Consider the following 22,016-nt stretch of genomic DNA (forward strand, 5'->3'; position numbering starts at 1 on the left):
CGGCCGCAGATTATTCGGCTGCCAGCGCCAAGAAACGGCGCGTAATGGAAGCACCGGCTACATGCCTCGGGGCGGCAGCAAACAGCAGCAGCCATCTTGGAAGTGCAGGGCGTAGCTCTCAGACCTTCCAACCCCCAAGAGCAGGCACTCCGGAGGCTCGGAACTACCTGCAGCTGCAAATGGAAGGCTTTCAGGACGGGGGTAATGTACTAATGAGCAACCCTCTGGACCCAGAGGCTATGCTCTTTATCAGGTGAGCAATGCAGGAGGAAATGGGATCCTTTTGCGCCCGAATGGGGCTTCTCCCTCAGGGACCAACCTTTCCCTTAGATCCTCCCCGCTCCTCCTGGCCCACCAAGGCAGCTCGAAAGGCCCCATTACAGTCTTCCCAATCCCTACCTGTTGAGCCTGAATCTATAGCGTCTGGCTCTGATCAGGAGGATAGGGAAGAGGGGGAATGTTTCTCAGAGGAGGAACAGGAGGAGGTTAAAATACCTGAGCAGCCTAGTCGTTTCTTCCGTCAGGATGATTACCAGTTTCTGCTAGCCAAAACTTTCAGCATTAGAAATTGAGGAGGGGCCCATTGATGAGGAAGCCAAGGTAGCTAAATCAAAGAAGTTTAAGTCCAGAACCAGCGGAAATACTTTCTTGCCCCGGGGGGAAACTTCTGAACAAGTCTTCACATTTCCAGAATACTTTGAAAAGCAGGTTAGAGTGGAATGGGAAAAGCCAGCTTCCCTTAAGCAGTTCCCTCGCTTAGTAAAAAAGTTGTACGCACTTCCTGCTTACACTAATGAGTTATTACTGTCGGAGCGGGAGTAGCAGAGTGAGGGAGATGACTTGCCCGACACAGGGCTTCAGGAAAGAAAATCAGGCCGACACGTGCAACTAGTGCCAAAAGGTGTATTAACATATATACACGACAAGTGCTCTCTTGTGCAGTCTATACAATATCACCTCCACGGACAAAGTGCTTCGCCTAACCACCATCTCACAGGGAGAGACCTGTGTGATGCACACACAGATCATATATAGTCCAAGCAGCCAATCCTGGCCATGCTGACTCAGCAGATTGCATCACTTGGCTTCTGCCGGCTCAAGCCGGTCTGCTGATCAGGTCACTGTGACCTAGCCTGGCAGCTAGATCACCAGCTGTCATACTGTGGCTGTCAGACTGGGTTTATGTAGATTCTTGCTCCAACACACCTCCTAATCTATTTAAACCCAGTGCACCAAAACACTTTACACAGTTTACATACATGTCCACCAGCAACATTACAGTTCATATTTACGTAGCTCGGAACCCTTTCCGGAATTCGTTCAGGAACTCATCATGATTGTAAAACACATCATCGTGTTCCTGTTCAGCCAGCTCTTTCAGACGCTTGGCTTCAGCCTCCTTCTCCCTTGCCTCGCACTCTGCCACCCAGGCTTTCCATTTCTTAGCCTTTTCTTTTAACATTTCCTCAAATCCGGGTGGGTCTGGATTGACAGTCAGAGTGACATAGGGACACTTGTACCTAGCGGGACGTTGGCCTTTGGTGGACCTGGCAGACACCCGTGGCCCTGTGCTTGGACCAGCTTTGTCTTCTTCGGGTTGCTCTGTTCCCACCTCCTGGGCTGGTTGCTCTGCCCCTGTAATTGGGTGTTGAACCTCCTGACTCTCACACTTTACCTCCAGTTCCTGCATTTGAGGCTCTGCCTCCTGACTCTGCTCGTCGGGCTCTGTGCCAGCATTCGGCTCACCTTCTCCAGCCCCACTGGGTGCCACCTCCTGGGCTGGAGTTCTGGGCTGCGCTCCAACATCGTTATCGCTACTTGGCAGCAGGACAAATTGTTTCTGCAAGGAGTGCAACCTTGGCCAGCTGCTTTCTTCATTGAACTGGGCACTCTTACTAAGTGTTATCTTGCTTTTGCTATTGCAGAAACGATAACACCTGGCCCTTGGCTTGTAGCCCAGAAAAATTAGGCTCTCTGCCCGGACATCCCCCTCCCCGCTACTCGTGGAGTGGATGCCAACCCGAGCCCGTGACCCAAAGACTTTTAAAGAACTCAAATCTGGGGTCTTGTTCAACAGTAACCTGTAAGGCACATTTTTCACAGTATTACACCAAACCCTATTTTGCAAAAAAACAGCTGCATGTATGGTTTCTGCCCAATAGGTCATTGGCAGTTGTGCATCCTCTAACATGCAATACATCACATTCTGCAATACAGCCCCATGCCCATTTTCTCGGGGCGTTGCCGGGTTCGTCAGACGGTGGGCAATGCCCTTGTTCTCCAGCCAACGTTTCATCTGGTTAGATAAGAATTCCCCCCCTCTGTCGGTTTGTACAGCTAGGAGATTAACCCCTAATTGTCTCTCCACTGTTTTGACCCACTTGGTGAATGTCTTATACACCTCAGACTTATGCACCATGGTGAAAACCCACGCGTACCTCGTGTGGTCGTCGGTGGCCACCAAGCAGTATCTCCTCCCCGACAGACTCTTTGGCAATGGGCCAATAACGTCTAAATGGACTAGTTCCAGGGCTCGTGTGCTTTCCCTTGAGCTTTCTTTAGCAACAGCACACGCCTTGCTTTTGGTCTTCTTGCAGACCTGGCAATCCAAGTAACATTTGCAAGGATTTACTTTCAAACTAGGCACAAGCTCCAGGGTTTTCTTTAACGCCCTAAATCCGCAGTGCCCAAGTCTCCTATGGAGCAAATGTATACAATTATTGTGCACAGGCTCATTCGACACCTGAGCCACCTGGGCACAATCACTCTGGACCACATACAGTTTACCTTCCCTCTTTCCTGTCACAAGCAACTTTCCCCCACCTCCCAGGATTTTGCAGCAGGTTTTCTCAAATCTCACCTGGTATCCCTGGTCAAACAGTGTGCTAACACTCAACAGGTTAGACTGCAGTGAGGGTACATACAACACATTTTGCAACATACATTTCAGTGCAGGAAATCCCACATTGCCTGAGCAAACAGAATTGGCAGTGGTCCCATCAGCCAATCTCACATACTTATGCTCAGGACTGTCAATGTTTTTCAACAACTCCTTCTCGCAGCAGAGATGGCTCGTTGCCCCGGAGTCTAAAATCCAAGCAGACCCTGTGCTCTCTACTGCAGACGTGACCAGCCGGGTTGCTTCCTCACACGGGCTGGCGGTCCTCCGCTCTCGCCGCACACGCCCCCGCCTCTTCTCCCTCTCAGGGCAAGCTCGGAGCAGGTGCTGCGACGACCCGCATCCATAGCAGCGACGGACTGCAAACGCAGTCGGCTCCACTTCCTCCACCTTCGGACGCCTGCCAGCAGCAAAAGCTGGCTCATTCTTGGCTGTCTTCCCGGGCACACCGATAACAGCACGCTGCCCGGCCGACACCCCCGGACAGCTCACGGCCGCAATTCTCTCTTGGAAGTCAAGCAGGTGGGCACAGACGTATTCCATGGTCAGGGTCGCTACGTCCACCGTCTCCAGAGAAGTTATCAGGGGAGTGTACTCAGGTGGCAACGACGACAGCAAAATGTACACTCTGTCGTCTGGAGCTACAGTCTTGCCTCTTGCCTCCAGCTCAACGAAACAGTCCGTTAGCCGTTTGATGTGATCTTTCACACACCCTCCAGCCGGCATAACGGTGCGGAACATCCTCCTTGTCAAGGCCATGAGGGAACCAGCAGTGGTGCTAACATGCACCGCACTCAACGCGTCCCAGGCAGCCTTGGGAGTGTCCTTCCCTCGCACATAAACCAGCTGGTCATCTCCTATAGACAGCACTATGTTGGCCAGTGCCTTATCCGATAACACAGTCTCGGCAGGAGATAAGTCAGCAGGGGGGTTACTCACGAACAGCCATTGCCCTTCACGCTTGAGGTAGTGTTGCATTCTCAGGCTCCACACCGCGTAGTTGGCTGGGGTGAGCTTCTCAACGGCTACTCCAAGCTGTTGCTGAGCCATCGTGCCGACTCCTCCTCACAGCTGGCTGCCGACGTCCCTCTGGCTCTCAAACAGAGAACGGTGGTGCTTCTGTGTCCTTCACCGGCGTTCCTCGCCTCCGGCTCTTTCCAAACTCACAGTCAGCTCAACTCTCAACTCTCTCCTCCGCGCAGCGGAACCGCCCTGGGCCCATAACCCTGTCGGAGCGGGAGTAGCAGAGTGAGGGAGATGACTTGCCCGACACAGGGCTTCAGGAAAGAAAATCAGGCCGACACGTGCAACTAGTGCCAAAAGGTGTATTAACATATATACACGACAAGTGCTCTCTTGTGCAGTCTATACAATATCACCTCCACGGACAAAGTGCTTCGCCTAACCACCATCTCACAGGGAGAGACCTGTGTGATGCACACACAGATCATATATAGTCCAAGCAGCCAATCCTGGCCATGCTGACTCAGCAGATTGCATCACTTGGCTTCTGCCGGCTCAAGCCGGTCTGCTGATCAGGTCACTGTGACCTAGCCTGGCAGCTAGATCACCAGCTGTCATACTGTGGCTGTCAGACTGGGTTTATGTAGATTCTTGCTCCAACAATTACAGGCTCCAACTGTGGACGGTCCAGTAGCAGCTCTACAATCCTCGGGCCTGGTATCGGAGGATGGCCAGGGTTCTCTTAGAGATCCTCTGGACAAAAAAGCTGAGACGACCTTGAAAAGACTATACGAATCTGTGGCCATGATTGTGAAGGCATCCTCTGCGGCCTCCCTGGTCTCCAGGGCGTCCATTGTTTGGGTACGTAAGTTACTCCAGATGTTACCAGAGGACAACAGACGTATGTTAGAGGGCGCCTCACGCATTCTTAAGGCAGCGTCATTTACGGCTGATGTGACCTTAGATATCCTGACATTTGCCTCCAAGGCAGTGGCGTCCACTACGGTGGCTAGACGCCTTCTTTGGCTTCGGGCTTGGCAAGCTGACTTTCTCTCTAAGTCTACAGTGGCAGCATACCCTTTTCAGGGGGATCGTCTCTTCGGGGACGCTTTGGATAAGATCCTAGTAGAGACTAGGGATAAAAAGAAGGCCATGCCCAAATCCATTCGGAGAAATGAAAAAGGGGCCCTCAGTCCTTTCGGACTCAGCATTCCTTGGCCAGATATTGCACCGATTCAAAAAAGTTCAATTGGGAAACGCCAAAGAGCTCCTTTAAGAGAGGTTCATTCGGAACAACTTCTCCAAAATAGACAAGCCCGACCGAGAGGCCAAGTCCAAGCAGGCATGACTACAACCACATACCGGTGGGAGCTCGACTACTCCATTTTGCAGCAACCTGGGAAGCCTCTCAGGCAGACCAATGGTCTTTAAAAATTGTACAAGAGGGGTATTCAATAGAGTTCCGCCGCATTCCACCAGAGAGATTTGTCAGATCACCTACCCCCAAGCAGGGTCACAAACGTCTCACTACTACAAAAGCAATCCAGCACCTTCTCGACATTCGAGCAGTCGAACTGGTCCCGGGGTCGGAGAGGGGGAAAAGTGTGTACTCCATTCTTTTCACCATACCCAAGAAGAATGGCGACTGGAGGGCCATCTTGGATCTCAAGTTTCTGAACCGCTACGTCAAGGTGTACGTCATTTCAGAATGGAAACCTTGAGATTCATTATGGGCTCACTTTTGACAGGGGAGTACCTCACCTCCATAGACCTGACCGAAGCTTATCTTCACATACCTATCCATTCTTCTCATCGTCGTTTTCTAAGGTTTGTGGTACTGAATCAACATTACCAGTACAGGGCCTTACCCTTTGGCCTGTCAACAGCGCCCAGAGTTTTCTCCCAGATCTTAATAAATCCAATAGTACAGCTGAGAAAGCAGGGGGTCCACATTCACCCCTACCTGGATGACCTCTTAGTCAGATCCAACAGCAAAGAGAAATCTCTTCAGGACACAGCTCTGGCCATTCAGTGTCTTCAGTCGCACGGGTTCATGGTGAACATAGCAAAGAGTTCGCTTCAGCCGAGCCAGAGGTTGGAACATCTAGGAGCAATGATCGACTCCACGTGCAACTCGCTATTTCTGCCTCTGTCCAAGGCCAAGACCATCAGGGACTTGGCTATCAGGGTCATCCAGAGCCAATCATCAAGACTAATGTTGCTTGCCAAACTAATGGGACTATTGATTTCGACCATAGACATGATCCAATGGGCCGGATTCCATTCCAGACCTCTTCAAATGTTCCTACAGCCATTTCAGCTTCAGATCATGGAGAGAAAGGACATAAATCTGATAATTCCGTTAACAGTCAAGAGGAGCTTACAATGGTGGACAGACTTGACTCATCTTTGCCAGGGCAAATTGTTCCATCCTCCCTCATCCCTAGAGCTGTTCACAGATGCCAGCCTGGGGGGGGGTGGGGGGCCACTCTTCAGGACAAACCAGTCCAAGGCAGGTGGTCACAACCCGAGGATCTGCTTCCCATCAATCTCCTGGAAGTCAGAGCCATACGTCTGGCTCTGGTTGCCTTCAAGGCACAATTGTATCAGAAACACGTTCTTGTCAGAACGGACAACATAACAGCCAAGGCATACCTGAACAACCAAGGGGGTTCCAGATCCTCACAGTTACACAGGGAAGCATCAAAGATTCTAACATGGGCAGAAAAGAATCTGGCCTCTCTAAGGGTGGAACACATCAAAGGCCAGGACAACATACAGGCAGACTGGTTAAGCAGACAGGCAATTTGCGAAGGCGAGTGGGCCCTCAGCACAAGTATATTGGATCTCATATGTCAACGTTGGGGTCAACCAAAAGTGGATCTTTTTGCTTCCGACACAAACACAAAGCTACCAAGGTATTTCACGAGGTTCTTCCATCCGGAAGCCGAACAGACAGACGCATTGACAGCTCTATGGCCTCCAGGTCTCCTGTATGCGTTTCCTCCAGTCCCTCTGGTTTCTGGAGTTCTGCGGAGAGTGAGAGTTCTACAGGCGGAAATCATCATGGTAGCTCCCTATTGGCCATGGCGACCGTGGTTCTCAATGTTGACAGAGTTATCAATAGACCTTCCGCTGTTGCTACCAGTGTCTCCCGACATGCTCCATCAGGGTCCGGTGTGGCACCCCGACCCGGAGTGGTTTCACTTGACCGTGTGGAGATTGAGCGGGAAACCTTCAGAAGTCTAGGCTACTCACCTGAGGTGACGGACACTATGCTAGCGTTAAGAAGACCTTCCACCGTTCGTATATGCAACACAACGATGGAGGCTCAGATAGCAGCCACCGCCAAGTCCGCCTTTTTTCATCTTAGGCGGGCAAGGCAGTTGGCCCCCTTTCTGGAGCGCGACGATTTAGCAACAGTGATCCATGCTACGGTCACCTTGAGGTTGGACTACTGCAATGCTCTCTACATGGGGCTGCCTTTGTGCCGAACCCGAAAGCTACAGCTAGTGCAGAATGCTGCGGCCCAGCTGCTGTTAGGACTCCCGAGATGGGAGCATATCCGGCCAGGGCTCCGGGATCTGCACTGGCTGCCAATAGCTTACCGAGTCCGGTACAAGGTGCTGGTTATTACCTTTAAAGTCCTATATGGCCTAGGACCTGCCTACCTGAAGGACCGTCTCTCCCCACACGTTCCCCAGAGAGTACTGAGATCGGGAACTCAAAATCTCCTAGTTATCCCCGGGCCAAAAGAAGCCCGCTTAAAATCCACCAGGGACCGGGCCTTCTCTGTCATGGGCCCCTCCTGGTGGAACCAGCTGCCGGAGGAGGTGAGGGCCCTGCGGGACCTTACCCAGTTCCGCAGGGCCTGTAAGACAACCCTCTTCCGGCTGGCCTATGACTAGCTGGTACAAGCAACAAGAAATCAGGTGTAGTTATAATAGAGGTTGCTGTCCCTAATGTCTTAAATATTTAAATGTTTTAAAATTTTAAATGTATTAATTATTTTAACTGATTTATGCTTAAACTGTATTAATTATTTTTAACTGTTTTATGCTTAAACTGTATTTATGTGGAACTTCGTGCTGTGAGCCGCCCTGAGCCACTTGTTGGGAAGGGCGGGATAGAAATTATAAAAATAAATAAATAAATAAATAAAACTTGGAAGGCCTTTGTCCGCTGGTGTTGTAGAAAAAAGGTCTCTTCACTTGCTCCTTCCATTGTGGAGATACTAGCGTTTTTACAGGAGGGCCTAGAGTCCAGGTTAAAACCAGCTACATTACAAAGGCAGATAGCTGCCCTTTCCACCGTCTTACCGGTCATTGGAGGGTACAGGCTATCTCAACATCCACACATCCAGTTATTTTTGCAGGGGGCGAATTTGAAGTCACCTCCAACAGTCCATCGTTTTCCATCTTGGCGGCTCCATGCAATTTTATCAGCTCTTACAAAGAAGCCATTTGAACCTCTTCGAGAGGTAGACTTAAAATGGGTTCGAATGAAAACTCTCTTCTTGGTAGCCATAACGTCTGCATGTCGAGTTTCAGAACTGGGGGCTTTATCAGTGAAGGCTGGTCTTTGCGTGTTCCATAAAGAAAAGGTGGTTCTGCGCACAGATCCTTCCTTCCTGCCTAAGGCTGTTTCTAAGTTCCATCGCACACAAGAAATCTACCTACCCACATTTTGTCCACAACCCAAACACCCAAAAGAAGTCGTTTGGCATACCTTAGATGTGCGCAGAGCCTTAAAAATTTTTGTCCTAAGATCTGAGTCGATTAGGAAAACTGACTATATGTTCATCAACATCTTTCCTCCCAGAGCTGGAGATAAGATGTCCACTTCGTCAATTAGTGCAGTTCTAAAGGCCTGTATCAGTGAAGCATATAGGGCATCAGGGTTGCAGATTCCTAGAGGAATTACAGCCCATTCCCTTAGGAGTGCCTCCACAAATGCGGCACTGCTGAATCGTGCTTCATTCGAAGAGGTGTGTAGAGCTGCTACTTGGTCCTCTCCATCTACATTCATAAGACACTATAAGATTCATTCCATGGCATCAGCAGATGCAGCATTTGGGAGAAAGGTATTACAGCATGTTCTGGGGGAGGCCAGCGATAAAGACCCACCCAACTAAGGGGGGACTGCTCTGGTAGGTCCCACAGAGATGTCCGACAACCTCTGAGGGAGAACGGCCCATTGGACTTACCGTGAGGGGTCCTTCTCCTCAGAGGTTCGGAGGACATCTTGCCACTCCCAGATTTATCTTCATCACTTATATCTTATTAGGTTCTACTTACTACAGCTTTTCTCCCTTGTACTGTGCTACTTTCAGTACTATCGGAGTTCAATGTTACAGTTTATATTGTAGTATAAGTTGTTAGTTTGTGTTTATAGTCCTTCTAGTTAGAGGGAAGACAATACTGCTTTTGGAGTCCCACAACTGAGGGCGGGGTTATTCTGAAGGCACCAACAGGAAGGTGAAAAAAGTGTTTCCTGCCTCCCTGAAGGAACAGTAGGAATAACCCACGGAGATGTCCTCCAAATCTCTGAGGAGAAGGACCCCTCACGGTAAGTCCAATGGGCTGTTCCCTCGATTGGCTGAGGGCTCCTCCCCCTCTTCCTCTGGGGAGGGAGGGGAAAGGAGAGAGTCAGACAGAAAGAGGCCCATAGCACATTTAAGACCAACAACATCTTATTCCAGGTTTATGCTTTTGTGTGCCTGCACACTTCTTCAGAGAGAGAGGGAGGGGAGAGAGGGAAAGAAAGAGCCAGAGAGAGAGAAAGACAAGTCCCATGGTACTTGGAGAGATCCCCCTTTATAGTTCTAACATATGGGGGGGAGAAACCTAAGAGCTTGCATTCATTGGTGGAAGTGAACAGGAGCCAGTAGCCCCTTAACAAATAATAGCATTTGTGTCAAAGCAGGAGCTTTTATCTGTCACTGCTCACTTTTTCAGATAAAACAGGAATGTGAGTCTATCTGTCCTTATATCCTGGAGAATGAAGTTTTCAGATGCCAAATGACAATAACAGGCATTGGTAATGAGTCAGGAAACCTTGGTCTCAATTTAGTTCTGGAGTGTGCATTGGGCTTCATTTCAGCAGACTCTCTAATCTGGAAATGACTGGAAGTAGATGGCAAAGTATTTAAAAATATACTCATGGTTCCATATGTTCCAGCTCAACATGTCTCTCTCCCTGGCTGCCTTTCTAGCAGTGATGCACTAGCACTGATTTTGCCCATCGTGGGGGGTGGGGAAGAAACTTAACAGCACAGCTTGCAATCTTTATTAGTGGAAAGGAGCAAGAGTCCAGTAGCACCTTACAAAATTTGTGGCAGAGCACGTGCTTTCATGAGTCACTGCTCATTTGTCCAGTCTTATTTCCATTTATTCTTTGCATCCACCTGGACTGAATCCATATGTGTCAAATTGAGACCTGGGTTTCCTGTCTCATTATTAGTGCTGATATCTCCATGCCTGCTACCCCCTCTGCATATCACATCTAATCCAATCACACTTGCTATCGCCACTCAACATCTGAAATCATCCTTGTAAAGTTTATATCTCCAGTACCTCATATTACATTGTATGGCGCATGGCCTGGCCTGACAAAGTGATATTTATGTCAGATCTAGCCCTTGTAACAAATGAGTTTGACACCTCTCCTTTGTAGAATTACTGTGCACAATGTTTAATTGTTGAATTTTGCACAGTGTTTAAGTATTTTGAATTTAAGTACTAATGTTTAAGTATTGAATCTGCGTACTAAATTCTTATATGTTTGGAAAGTTTTTGCTTTATGGTTTGAAATGTTTAATAAATGGTTTAACTCTGGAACAGTGGTCTCCCGGATTGATAGGATCCCTGCCAGTCATCCCTTCCTTTTCCGAACCTGGTGGGAGTGGGAGACCTAGGTACTCATGGTACCCCTAAATTCCCCAACACAAATGTAGCAGCTCAGTTATTATTGGAAGCTAGGTGGTGCATATGTATTACACGCATTCTGCAGTCACCCATGTGTCATTGAGTTGTATCAATGGTACCTGCTGCTTTGCGGCCCTTAGGGTTACCATGCACAACATTGTAATGCTACAGTTGACAACACCCCTGTGAAAGTCTCACTCTAGATCAGGAATAGCCAAACTGTGGCTCTGGAGCCATATGTGGCTCTTTAACACCTATTGTGTGGATCTCAAACCCCCCACCACCCTTCAGCTGTCTTGGAGAAGCCATTTCTCTCTTTAAATCACTTTGCCAAGTTGCTTTCTTTCTACCTCTCCCATCTATTTGCCTGCCTGCCAGCCTGCCTGCTCTCAGACATATGATGATCATGACTTGGAGCTCCTCAAACATCTGATGTTTATTCTATGTGGCTCTTACATTAAGCAAGTTTGGCCACCCCTGCTCTAGATTAAAGTACTCTGGGCTACTTCCTTCCTGCCAGTAGTGCACCACCCTTATTTCCAGGTGTTCTGACTCAGGCCTGCTTTGTTATAGCAGTCTCCTTGTTCTTTTTTCTCATCAATCATTATTTCCTCTGGTTCCTATTTTACAGCCACTATCCTAGCCACACCTTTTGCCAGCCTTGCCCTTAACGGCCTTCCCAGGATTCCTTTCTCCATAACCTACAAGAGTGCTAAATGGCATCCTATGTGAAGCTTCTTCAGAGCTATACATTCACCCAGTTAGTGCCTTCTTGCTTTGACTCCCTGCCTCTTGCGTCTTCTTCAGTGTGATGTTTTCTTACCATTCAACTGACTTCCCCTACCATCTTTAAAGTAGAGATTGCAGAATGCTTCAATCCCTGAGCAGCTGAACCCACTTAGCAAATCTGTATCAGTTTCATGGCCAGAAGTGTAAAACCATAATGATAATAGCCCAGTTGGCCCATTACAATGAATGCAAATACATCCATGTAAGTGCATACATCTCTTCGTAAGGAAGAGCTGCATGTTCACTTCATAAGTGAAACTTGTATCTTGATAAATGTGGGATTTACATGGGCTACTCCAAGCTGCTTTCCACCACCACCACCCCCAGTAATGGCGGAGTGGCTGAAGGGTTTTTATGTGTGTTCACAGTAACTTGTGAGCAGAGCTATTGTCAGTTATGTCAGTGAGAGTTTCAGGTATAGATTTGGTGATGGGCTTTCTCATAGTAATATAAATGATGTAATATGCATTCATTTATGAAATAAAGGCATAAAAGCACTAAATATTTATATTATCAGGGATGATTTTTGTCTGTTTACTTTTTTGTAAGAACTTCTTCCAGCTCTTATTTATTTCATTCTCCAGTGGATGAGAGAATCAGAAAGAATTTACAAACTATGTGCTTGGCCAGTTACTTCCATAGGTTTGTTTTTAATACAGACAGATAATTTTAATTGTTTGATGGCAGAGGTAGAGGGGATCATCCTGTAACAAAATTGCCATGCTTAAAAAAAAAAAGTCAAGCAAGACAGATTAGAATGTTTGAGTTCTACTAGAAATCTCCTTTTCAAATATTTATTAGCACAAGACGGGTGTGCGGAGATGGAGACCCTGGTAGCCTGGACTTCCTCAGAGAAGCTTGGTATTCTTGTCATAATATCAGTTATATAAACTTGCAAGCTATAGTGCAATAGGTGTTTCTGGAAATCAAAATAATTCTTATGTAGTTTAGAATTGTCCTAAAAATTTGACTGATTCCAAAATGGCTGCCACCTTTCTTAAATGGAGTGTTGTAAAGGCATTACAAATCTGCTTAGAAACTAAGTTTATTGGGCATGATGTGTTTGTCTGGTGAATAAGAATTGCCACAAGGTAGGAAATTTTTACAAACGGTTGCTTCTTTTTCCTTTTAAGCCACAATGTCTGACAATGAGCTAGTGGAAGTTTTTTTGTTTGTTTGTTTGTTTTACTGTTAACTTCTGTGGACCCATTTTGTATGATTGCTGTAAAAGCTAATGCATTTTTTGCGGGGGGGGGGCGGCATTGGACCTTGAGCCAAGGCAAAATAGTTGCCCACAGACCTGGCCCTAGGGCGCATCGTGCCCCAGGTGGACTGACTGCCCACCGTCTCCCCCTCCACATGGGCACCCCGAGGCTGCCCCCCTTCCCTCTTCTCTGTCCCCCCCTCCCCCACACTCACAGGAGTGACACCAGCCTTCAGTGGGCATCATAGTGTTCTCTTAGTAGCAAGCAGGAAGCTTCTTGCTTGCTATTAAGACAACACTGTACTAAGATGCCCGTCGAAGCGGGTAAGCAGGTGGCTGGTGTCGCTCCTTTGAGCGCGCCGGTGGGGTGGCCTCTGGGAAGCTCACAGGGAGGAGGTGGGGTGGGTGAGCTAAGGAGGAGGGGAAGGACCGGGTGGAGGAAGAAGACGGTGGGAGAGGGGGGAAGGGGCGGGCTACTGAGGAGGGGAAGGGAGGCAGGCGCACTACTGAGGGGGGGAAGGGGATGGCTGGTGGAAGAAGAGGCAAAGTAGGGATTTGTCTAGGGCATGAGGGGAGGGCCAGTTTGGTGCCCCCCACTCCACCCTGCCAGCATCCTAGGCAAATGCCTAGTGGGTGAACCAGCCCTGGTTAAGAGTGGTGTGTCAACAAATGTATGATTTGTTTGGTTTAGAGATCGACAAAATTCAGAAAGATGATCCAAAGAAGGATGAAGAAGAAACCTATTTGGACTTGTTTTCCCACAAGAACATGAAGCTGAAGGAACGAGTTCTGATACCAGTCAAGCAATATCCAAAGGTGACGCCTGCAAGAGATTCTAAAATTGATGTTTATATCCATTCTATAAGTGTCTGCTTTCATCTTCATCTAATCCCTTCATTGCTGTTGTAAAATGTTTAATATTGAGGAAATAGATAATATAGAGAAAATACAGGAGGGGGGAAAGAGCTACCATACATAATTATATATATTAAAGATTATTATAAAAGACAAAGTATTTCTCCCTAATGCCCCCCCTCCCGGTTACACCGAAAAATTTTTGGGACTTTGTCTATAATGTACAATGGTATTCTGATGGGATACATTTATAATTCATTTTACATTTCAAACTTCATAACTAGTCTGGTTTGTAGCTACATTATTCATCATCGCTACATACTACACGCTTAATTCTTGAGAACTTCCATTTCTGGCAAAGGCTTCATTCTTTAGTTCTTTGTCAGGACTGAGACAAGATTTTCCTGTAGTATAATAATGGAGCAAAGACATAGTGTTCACAGACTTTACCCCCCAAGCTACTGACATGTTTATACCCAAATCTTAAACAGTCAGCCATTTTCAGGAGGCTCAAGTGAGCTTGGTTTAAGGTTATAAAATTGCTGTCACTTGTCATTGCTTGGTAGTTATTAAGTTGACTTTGTTCACAGGTCTCAAAAGTAAAAAAAATAAACTTTTGTGTATATTCTGCTTTAGTTTAACTTTGTTGGGAAGATACTGGGACCCCAGGGTAATACCATCAAGCGGCTGCAGGAAGAAACTGGAGCAAAGATCTCTGTTCTTGGGAAGGGGTCAATGAGAGACAAGGCAAAGGTAAGGCAGCTCAGGATGCATGCTAACTCTCCTTGTGTATTTTTGTGTTCAGACATCTTTAACTGAAGACTTCAGTGAAAACTTCTCTCTGTTGTGTTCTTGCTGCTTCACCTCCATCCTTTTTTTAAGGAGAATTGTTTATTTATATCTCTCCTTTGGTATAACACCAGTACAGCAGCTTACAACATAGTAAATGTATGCACCGACACGTACAGAGGTTTATTTTAGTATTTATGAAAGCAAGTCTAGCTTCATGCTGGAGTCTGGATTATCTTCTTTTGTTTGCCCATCCAGTGCTTAAGAAGGTGGTGGTCTGACTTCATTTTTTCAGATAGCTTTGTCCTATCAATTGCCAAGAACAGGCTAATAACCCATTTTAATCAAATTAATGCCTAATTATAGATTTTTCTGTTTTTCAAATTACATAGTGGAGTGATAACATAAAATGTGTTTGGAGTTCAGAAGTTTCTGCTAAGCTATCTGGTTTAGTATGTTTCAGTATAGCAAATAACTGCAGTCCTTAACCGCAAATGCATGAACAGCTGAAGAATCCAGCTGGACGTGAAGAATCCAGCAGTGCATGTTCACACAAGTTATGGTGTCTGGGAGTGCGTTCTTCTAAGTCATTTTTAGCCTGTCTTTCCACCATTGGGAACTCATTGAATAGCCAACCCCAAAGGGACTTGTAGAGAAGGTTCTGCCACAACTTCATGTTGTGCCACAAACAGCAGTAAAGCTTACCTTGGCCAAACAATTGTAAAAGCTGTTTTGATGTGAAGGGCACAGGGCTGCCCCAGCTGCCCCTGAAATCTGCTTTAGGGGTGAGAGCTGTGCTTTTAGCTGCTTGCTTTGGAGCATTTATTTAATTATTATTTGAATTTATATAACTCCCTCCCCAGAATATCTAGCTCTAAGTTAATTTTCAGTTGAGGGATCCTGTCCTAGTTCTAAATTAATCTTTTGTTTAGGGAGTTTCCCTTATGTGTAGACTTGGCATATGGCTGTTCTTACTGGGAAGCTCTGAACTGATGCTTCTTCTGCAGAGGTGCATAGCAAGACTTAACAGGGTGATGATTTTTTTCTCTCCTTTTGGAATGAGTGAAATATTTTCTGAGGGACATACTACAGCTTTATATAGTGGAAATTCCTGTAGTACTTTGATGTAACATCATTAAGAATATGTTTATTGTTTTAACGTGGATTTTTGTATGCTATAATGTGTTCAATGATAATACATTATTAAAGAGGTTACCATTTTAACACTATAAACACTATATAAACTTGATATCCAAATATGCTGGGAGCCTTAGATATTGTGATTGTATAGGATTGTTTCTGTCCAAATGATATACTTGTATTTTGTTTACTGTAGAATTTGTGTCTGCTTTCAGTTTTCATCTTTTTCATTTCTCAGATGGTAAAAAGTAAAAAAAAAATTGGAATTTTTATTATAGAAACTTAAGACGTTTATACTTTTAAATTCCATAACTATGCCAAACAGTGCATCTTGATTTATAACTTAATAATTGCTAAGCATTTTATGTTGGTAAATTAATAAAATAATAGGCTTGGTTGAAAAATAAACTATAGTTATGCTTTTCCAAAAGCTTCCACTGTTTTCTGAGGGGAAACCCCTCCTTTTTCCCATGGCTTCAAAATTTCTGGAAGTTTTACCTCTCGTATCAGGGCAGCAGCTTCACATCCTAGGACAGCTATGGCCATGGATAAGTCTTTTTGTTGATCTAAAAATTAGAATCGTTTTATGGAATGACAATAAAAACAAAATTTCCCTTGATCAAGGCATAAGGAAGTGAAGCTAAATAAAAATAGGTTCAACATTTGTGAAACATAATCCAGGTCTTTTTGTTTGTTTGTTTTAAGTTTAATTCTTTCAACTAGTACAAAGTTTTAAATTTTTGCATCTGCTTGACAGACATTCTGAAAGGCTGATAATTGTAGCTTTAAACGTGAAACATAAATTTGGCCATCTCTAAGAATCGTATGTGTATCAAGATGAAGTCGTCTTTTAAAAAGCTCTTGCTGTTATACAATAATGTGTGTTTCAGGAAGAGGAACTGCGCAAAGGAGGTGATCCAAAGTATGCTCACTTAAATATGGACCTGCATGTCTTCATTGAAGTCTTTGGACCACCTTGCGAGGCCTATGCTCTAATGGCCCATGCTATGGAAGAGGTCAAGAAGTTTCTTGTTCCAGTATGTAACCCTCTTTCTAATCTGAAAAAAAAATAGGTATAGTCCAGACAAGTTCTGTCACATGCATGCAAAGTGATGGTAAAGTAAAGGAGACTGTGGCATATTTTCAGTGGGAGTTTTCTACATGAAACCATATACTGATAGCATCCAATTTCTCCCCCTACTCTCAAGTGTGGCAGTGGAAGTTCTGAAGAAGTGTCTGGGTGAGGGCTAATAAACTTGGGTGTAATCCAAAAAATATGGAGATATAAATGGTGGCTTGGTGTTACCACAGAGAGTCTGTCCTTAATAGCTTTGCATCACCACCAACACCCCCCCCAACCAGATGTGATTCACACTTTGATGACCAGGTAATAGAAATTGTTGCTTTTTATTTGGCATGCCACCTGTATCCCATTCTGAAAAAGAAAAATCTCAATTATAATCCATTCTCTAGAAACATCTAGGATAGATTACCATAGTGCACTCTATATGAGTCTGCCTCTGAAAAGCACTAAGACATTGCAGAAGCAGCCAAGCTGCTAACCAGAGCTTGTTGCTCTGAACACATTGCCCCAGTTTTTACAGCTCTGCAGTGGCTTCCAGTCTGTGCTGCTATAAACCCCACACAGACAATAAATGGTCTGGGCTCCTAACATGTGAAGTACTAGCTTCTCCTAACATCTGGTTCAGCCTGTTTTATTTACATAAGCAGGAATGGGGAAGGATGTGGGTTTGATTTTAGTTCCTGTTTAGGCTGCATTTAGATCTTGCAAACTATGGTTTGATTAAACTGCAGTTAGTTGGGATGTTCAAATGTCCAAGCTTTTTGCTCTGGAGTGCTAAACTGGAATTCTTAATTGATTTAACTGTATCTTATACTAACTGGGACATTGTTTTATCTAAATTTGAAACAAACAGATTTTTGTGGAGCCAGAAACCAAGTTGGTGGCTTAGAGTGGTCAAAACCCATGGCCTCTTCTGAAGCATTGGCTATTGCTGCTGCTGTCTCAGTCCACACACTTCCCTAGCCTGCCTCCAAGCCTTATCACTGTGGCTACTTCCCTGCTAGCACTGACATTACTGTGTGGCTAAAGCCCTTTCCTGTGGGACAGTTTTTAAAGTCAGTGGGACAAAAGAAGTCGTTTCTGTGCTTTTGCCAAGTTTGCCATCATAAAATCTGTGGCTTGTTTCCAAAAACATTTCACATCTTTCCCATTGAGTGACTGAACTAGCTGTCATCATGTGTTTCTTCCCAAATTTTTATTTTTCAGAGAAGGAATATATTTAGTGAATGCTGTGAGATAGACAGGTAGGGGGAATGATGAAAGCAGGCAAAGTTGGAATATGGCTGGCAGGTAGCTTTGCCAAAAGGGCCCCCCACAATCTCCAGCCAATAGTGAGTTGCATGCAGATATAGTAGCATGTTGCTGGTAGTCGGTCATTATGAGAATGCTCCAAACAGCATTTTGGATTTTTGATAGTTGAAAAAGGAGTTATACTGCAAACTGAACTAATAGTAGACTAACCAGAGCTTATGCAACTGCTTAATTCATTATTTTATTGTCATATCAGAGGACACCTTCAGCTTGAATATTTTTAGATTTCAGTTATGGTGTTTGATTATTTTAAATTCATACTAGCTGTCTTGGATACTTTTAATAGAATAGTAGCTGTTAAGTATTTTAACTAAATATTAAATAAACTTACCATTGATCATACACCAGAATTGGGAAGAAGCCTTCAGACCTAGAGTTGGTTGGTGCAAGTTCACATGCTTTAAAGCAGGGGTGTCAAACATGTGGCTCAGGGGCTGAATCAGGCCCCCAGAGGGCTCCTAAGAGGCCCCCAAGCAACTGGGTGTCATCTGCTTCCTTCTCCCAATATCTTGCTTCCTTCTACATAACAGCTTGCTTTGCAAGACTTGGTCCAATTGCACAGCAGAGCTACTAAGCCAAGCCTCTCTTCCTTCTGTTGGCTGAGGCTCCTCCCCTCCCCTCAGTCCCTTTAAAGGGGAAGGAAGGAAAGAGCCAGAGCTTCCTTTGCCCAGTTCTCTGGATCCCTTGAGAGAAATATAAATAAAGCATTTTTAAGACCAATGAATGCTAATATTTTAATCATGTTTTAAAGGGTTTTTTAAAAAAAATCTTTAATTGTGTTTGGCTCTGTCCTTTATAAAGTTTATATCTCTGCTGCCTAATCTTAAATAGATATGTACATGGCCTGACCTGAAATGGCCTGGCGCAGCAAAGTCTCATTTATGTCAGATCCAGCCCTCATAACAAATGAGTCTGACACCCTTGCTTTTAAGAGTTACCTGACAGTGGTCTCCTAAATCAGTTTCAGTGCCAGGCCTCCCCTCCTTACTGGATCAGAATATCTACTCTTGACTGCAGATCTCTGTGTTTGTTGAATGTGCTGAATGAGAGCTAGACAGTTGATTTTTCCTTTGGAAAAGAGGCTTTAGGGAGCAACCAAGCTTTACACTGTCTTGAGAGATGAGAGCTGTTAGGTCCACGGTCTGACGGGTTGAGAAGGGCTCTGATGATACAAATAACAGATTGTATCAGACAGAATTGGCAGTTTCCAATTACCCCTGCCCACTGCAAGTGCCCTGTCCCCCAGTCATCCCACAGGGTTCCCTATCCTCTGCAGGAGCAATTTGTGGAGATTGTTGGGGGGGGGGGGGAGTTCCATTCTGTCAATAAATTTTCCAACACACATTAGTACGCATATGTGTGAAATCTGTATTGGCAGGAAAGTTATCTTAAGTACTGCTTGTCCCGCTGAGCTTGCATATGGGGAACTGTGATTGTCCTCAAGGTGTACCCAGTGCTACTTAACAGGAAGAGTGGGAGGTCATTGTCTCTTCCAGCCTGATGTCTGGCACAGAGAGGCTCTCTGAAGAAGGGGCTTGTGCTGGCTTTATAAAGCTTATAAACCTTGCTGGACTTTGTGTATTTTAAAAGGTACATGTTTTAATTATATTGCTGTGTAGCAATGCTTGCAAAAGCAGTCACTTCTCTTGAGGCCCTTCCTTGCAAAGCCACCTGTGCTTTTTGATCAGCTAAAGCCCCTTCAGCAGGTTTCCTACTTCGGCAGTCTTGAAGAATCCCCTTGGATCAGTTGGCGCTGCTAGCTGTGTTATCTCATAGAGAGTGTGGGGCAGGAGTGAATGCTTACTTCTCAGTTGTTGGAACATTGTGCTTACTGCCTGAAGTAGCATGCCTCTGGGAGAGCAAAATGCATGGAGCAGAGATAGAAAGAGGCAACTTGTGTTGACTGGTGGTCTTTGTCTTTGTCCTGCAGCCAGTTCCTGTCTCCAGTGAGTAGGAAGAATAAGTTTGTGCTCTCAAGGGAGCCCAAGTTCTTGATAAGCAGAGAGTTTGCTTGCTCTGGAAGACTACAAAAGTGTTTTGTGGTGGCTATTGTGTCAGGCAGCTCCTGTACATAGAATTCACCACCTGTAACTATCAGAACAAAACACTGCTTCAAATGAGAGAGAGGTTTCCATTGCCTGGAAATGAATTCCTTCTTTAATCCTTAGGATATGATGGATGACATCTGCCAAGAACAGTTTTTGGAGCTGTCCTATCTTAATGGAGTGCCAGAACCAACACGTGGCCGGGGGCTTCCTGTGCGAGGAAGAGGGGCTGTGCCTCCCCCTCCCCCTGTTCCAAGGTAAACAAGTACAAGTTTTGTTGGAGATAAGTGTGGGCAGTCAGTTTTGAAACATTACTTGTATGCCAGTGACAGTTCAAAGAGATGGGATGGCAGTACAGACTTAAAAGGTTTTTTTAACCTGAGTCCGCCCTGAGTCCGCTTGCGGAGAGGGCGGGATATAAATGCAAAGTAATAAATATAAATAATAAATTTAAATTAGCATGTAGAGTAGGGAAGCCTTTCTGAAATGATGAGGTAATAGAAAAGCCTTAATGAATTGTCTAGAATGTCACATTTTGTATATGTAATCTGCCTTTAGTCTTGACACCTTTTTTCACTGGAAGGCCACATTTTCCTTGTCGTGCAACTGATATCTAATGGTGGGGGAAGGGCTTCAACGTGCTGCTACCCATTCTGGCTTCTCATTAATTTCAGGCCAGCTTCAGTTATTCTTGCCCTATAATCATATGGTCTGGGTATTCTGCGCCATGAAAGTGCATATTCTGACCTTCAGAATTTTGCCTTTTGTTTAAGAAAATTGTTCTCAGTGTCTCAAGGAGGGACTTGAATATCAGCCTCATGTTTTCAAGCTTCCCAGAAACCAGAGGATGTCAGGCATGGGGGTGGATTCAAGTGGGCAGTTTGCAACAATTCTCCTTTCGCATGCAGTTCTTCTGGGTCCCCTATCCCAAAGGAACAGCATTTGGTAGCAGAGGGGCAGGAAACTTCCATTCTGCCATTGGAAAATTATTCTGGATCCAACCTGTGGTTTCCAGTGACCAGAAGAATGGGGTATTAAGTGCTCTGCGCTAGTCACTACTGGGGCCATAAAATATCTCCTCTACTGTCTAGGCACTGTGTTTATCGTTTTCCCTTGTTCTACTTCTTTTAGTACTTAACTTAAAAAAATAGTTTCAGCCTTGAAAGCAAATTCCATTAGGTAGCAATTAATTGCTCTGACTATGGAATTTGGGCCTTGTGTTAGGCCCCGAGCTTATGCTGCTTCGGCAGAAATGGTCTCTGTCACTTCCATAAATACTTGGGATAAATTCAAAAGCATTGAAGTACATTATTTTATCCATATCTGTTCTGGGGAATCTGTTAGCTGGTATTTTGGTCTGTCTAATTTCTGTATAGAGTGACCCTAGTGGGTACATTATCTTTGCTGCTTATTCTGAGTTTCATGTTTGGCGATTTCTGACTCTGCTTTAGTCCCACAGAGAGCAGGGTTGCTCAGAGTGAATTTTGCCAGGGATCTCTGCTGGTTAAACTTTTCTTTTAGGTACCACCCTTTTGAACAGACTTAGCCAGCATCATAGCATTAATGTGGGCAGACTTGTATGCCTGGTGACTCTTTCCCCCTGCCCCAAATTTGTAGGGGACGTGGCGTGGGACCTCCGCCACCACCTCCACGTGGAGCCTTGGTACGAGGGGCCCCAGTGAGGGGTGCCATTGCGAGAGGAGCAGCTGTTGCCCGTGGTGTTCCTCCTCTTCCAGCGGTGAGAGGCGCCCCTGCCCCAAGAGCTCGTGCAGCAGGCATTCAAAGAATACCTCTTCCTCCCCCTCCTGCACCAGAGGCTTACGAAGATTATGTAAGCAATTACATAATGCATGTTTCAGAACACAGCAGGACCCGGAGTGCATGAAAAGTTCACTTGACCAGTCTGAGTAACACAAAAAACATCAGACAAATCAGAAGGACTGCATTTGATTGAAAAAAATCGATTAAAACCCTGTATGGTTATATTTACCCTTGATAACCTACAACTAGT

General features: G+C 45.5%; 1 protein-coding gene across 2 annotated transcripts in view; it reads left to right on the forward strand.

The window, feature by feature from the left end:
- KHDRBS1 (KH RNA binding domain containing, signal transduction associated 1) overlaps positions 1-22,016 on the forward strand; it is a 33,509-nt gene that overhangs the window by 6,921 nt on the left and 4,572 nt on the right. The window contains exons 2-6 of one of the 2 annotated variants that reach the window (XM_060257909.1): positions 13,473-13,597; positions 14,273-14,389; positions 16,456-16,602; positions 20,129-20,262; positions 21,623-21,743. In XM_060257909.1, the coding sequence (XP_060113892.1) occupies positions 13,473-13,597; positions 14,273-14,389; positions 16,456-16,602; positions 20,129-20,262; positions 21,623-21,743 (644 nt within the window). Of the gene's footprint in view, positions 1-13,472; positions 13,598-14,272; positions 14,390-16,455; positions 16,603-20,128; positions 20,263-21,622; positions 21,837-22,016 lie in introns of both variants that reach the window. The other variant, XM_060257908.1, reaches the window with a different exon arrangement.

Source organism: Heteronotia binoei, chromosome 17, assembly GCF_032191835.1.
Source record: "Heteronotia binoei isolate CCM8104 ecotype False Entrance Well chromosome 17, APGP_CSIRO_Hbin_v1, whole genome shotgun sequence".
NCBI lineage: Eukaryota > Metazoa > Chordata > Lepidosauria > Squamata > Gekkonidae > Heteronotia > Heteronotia binoei.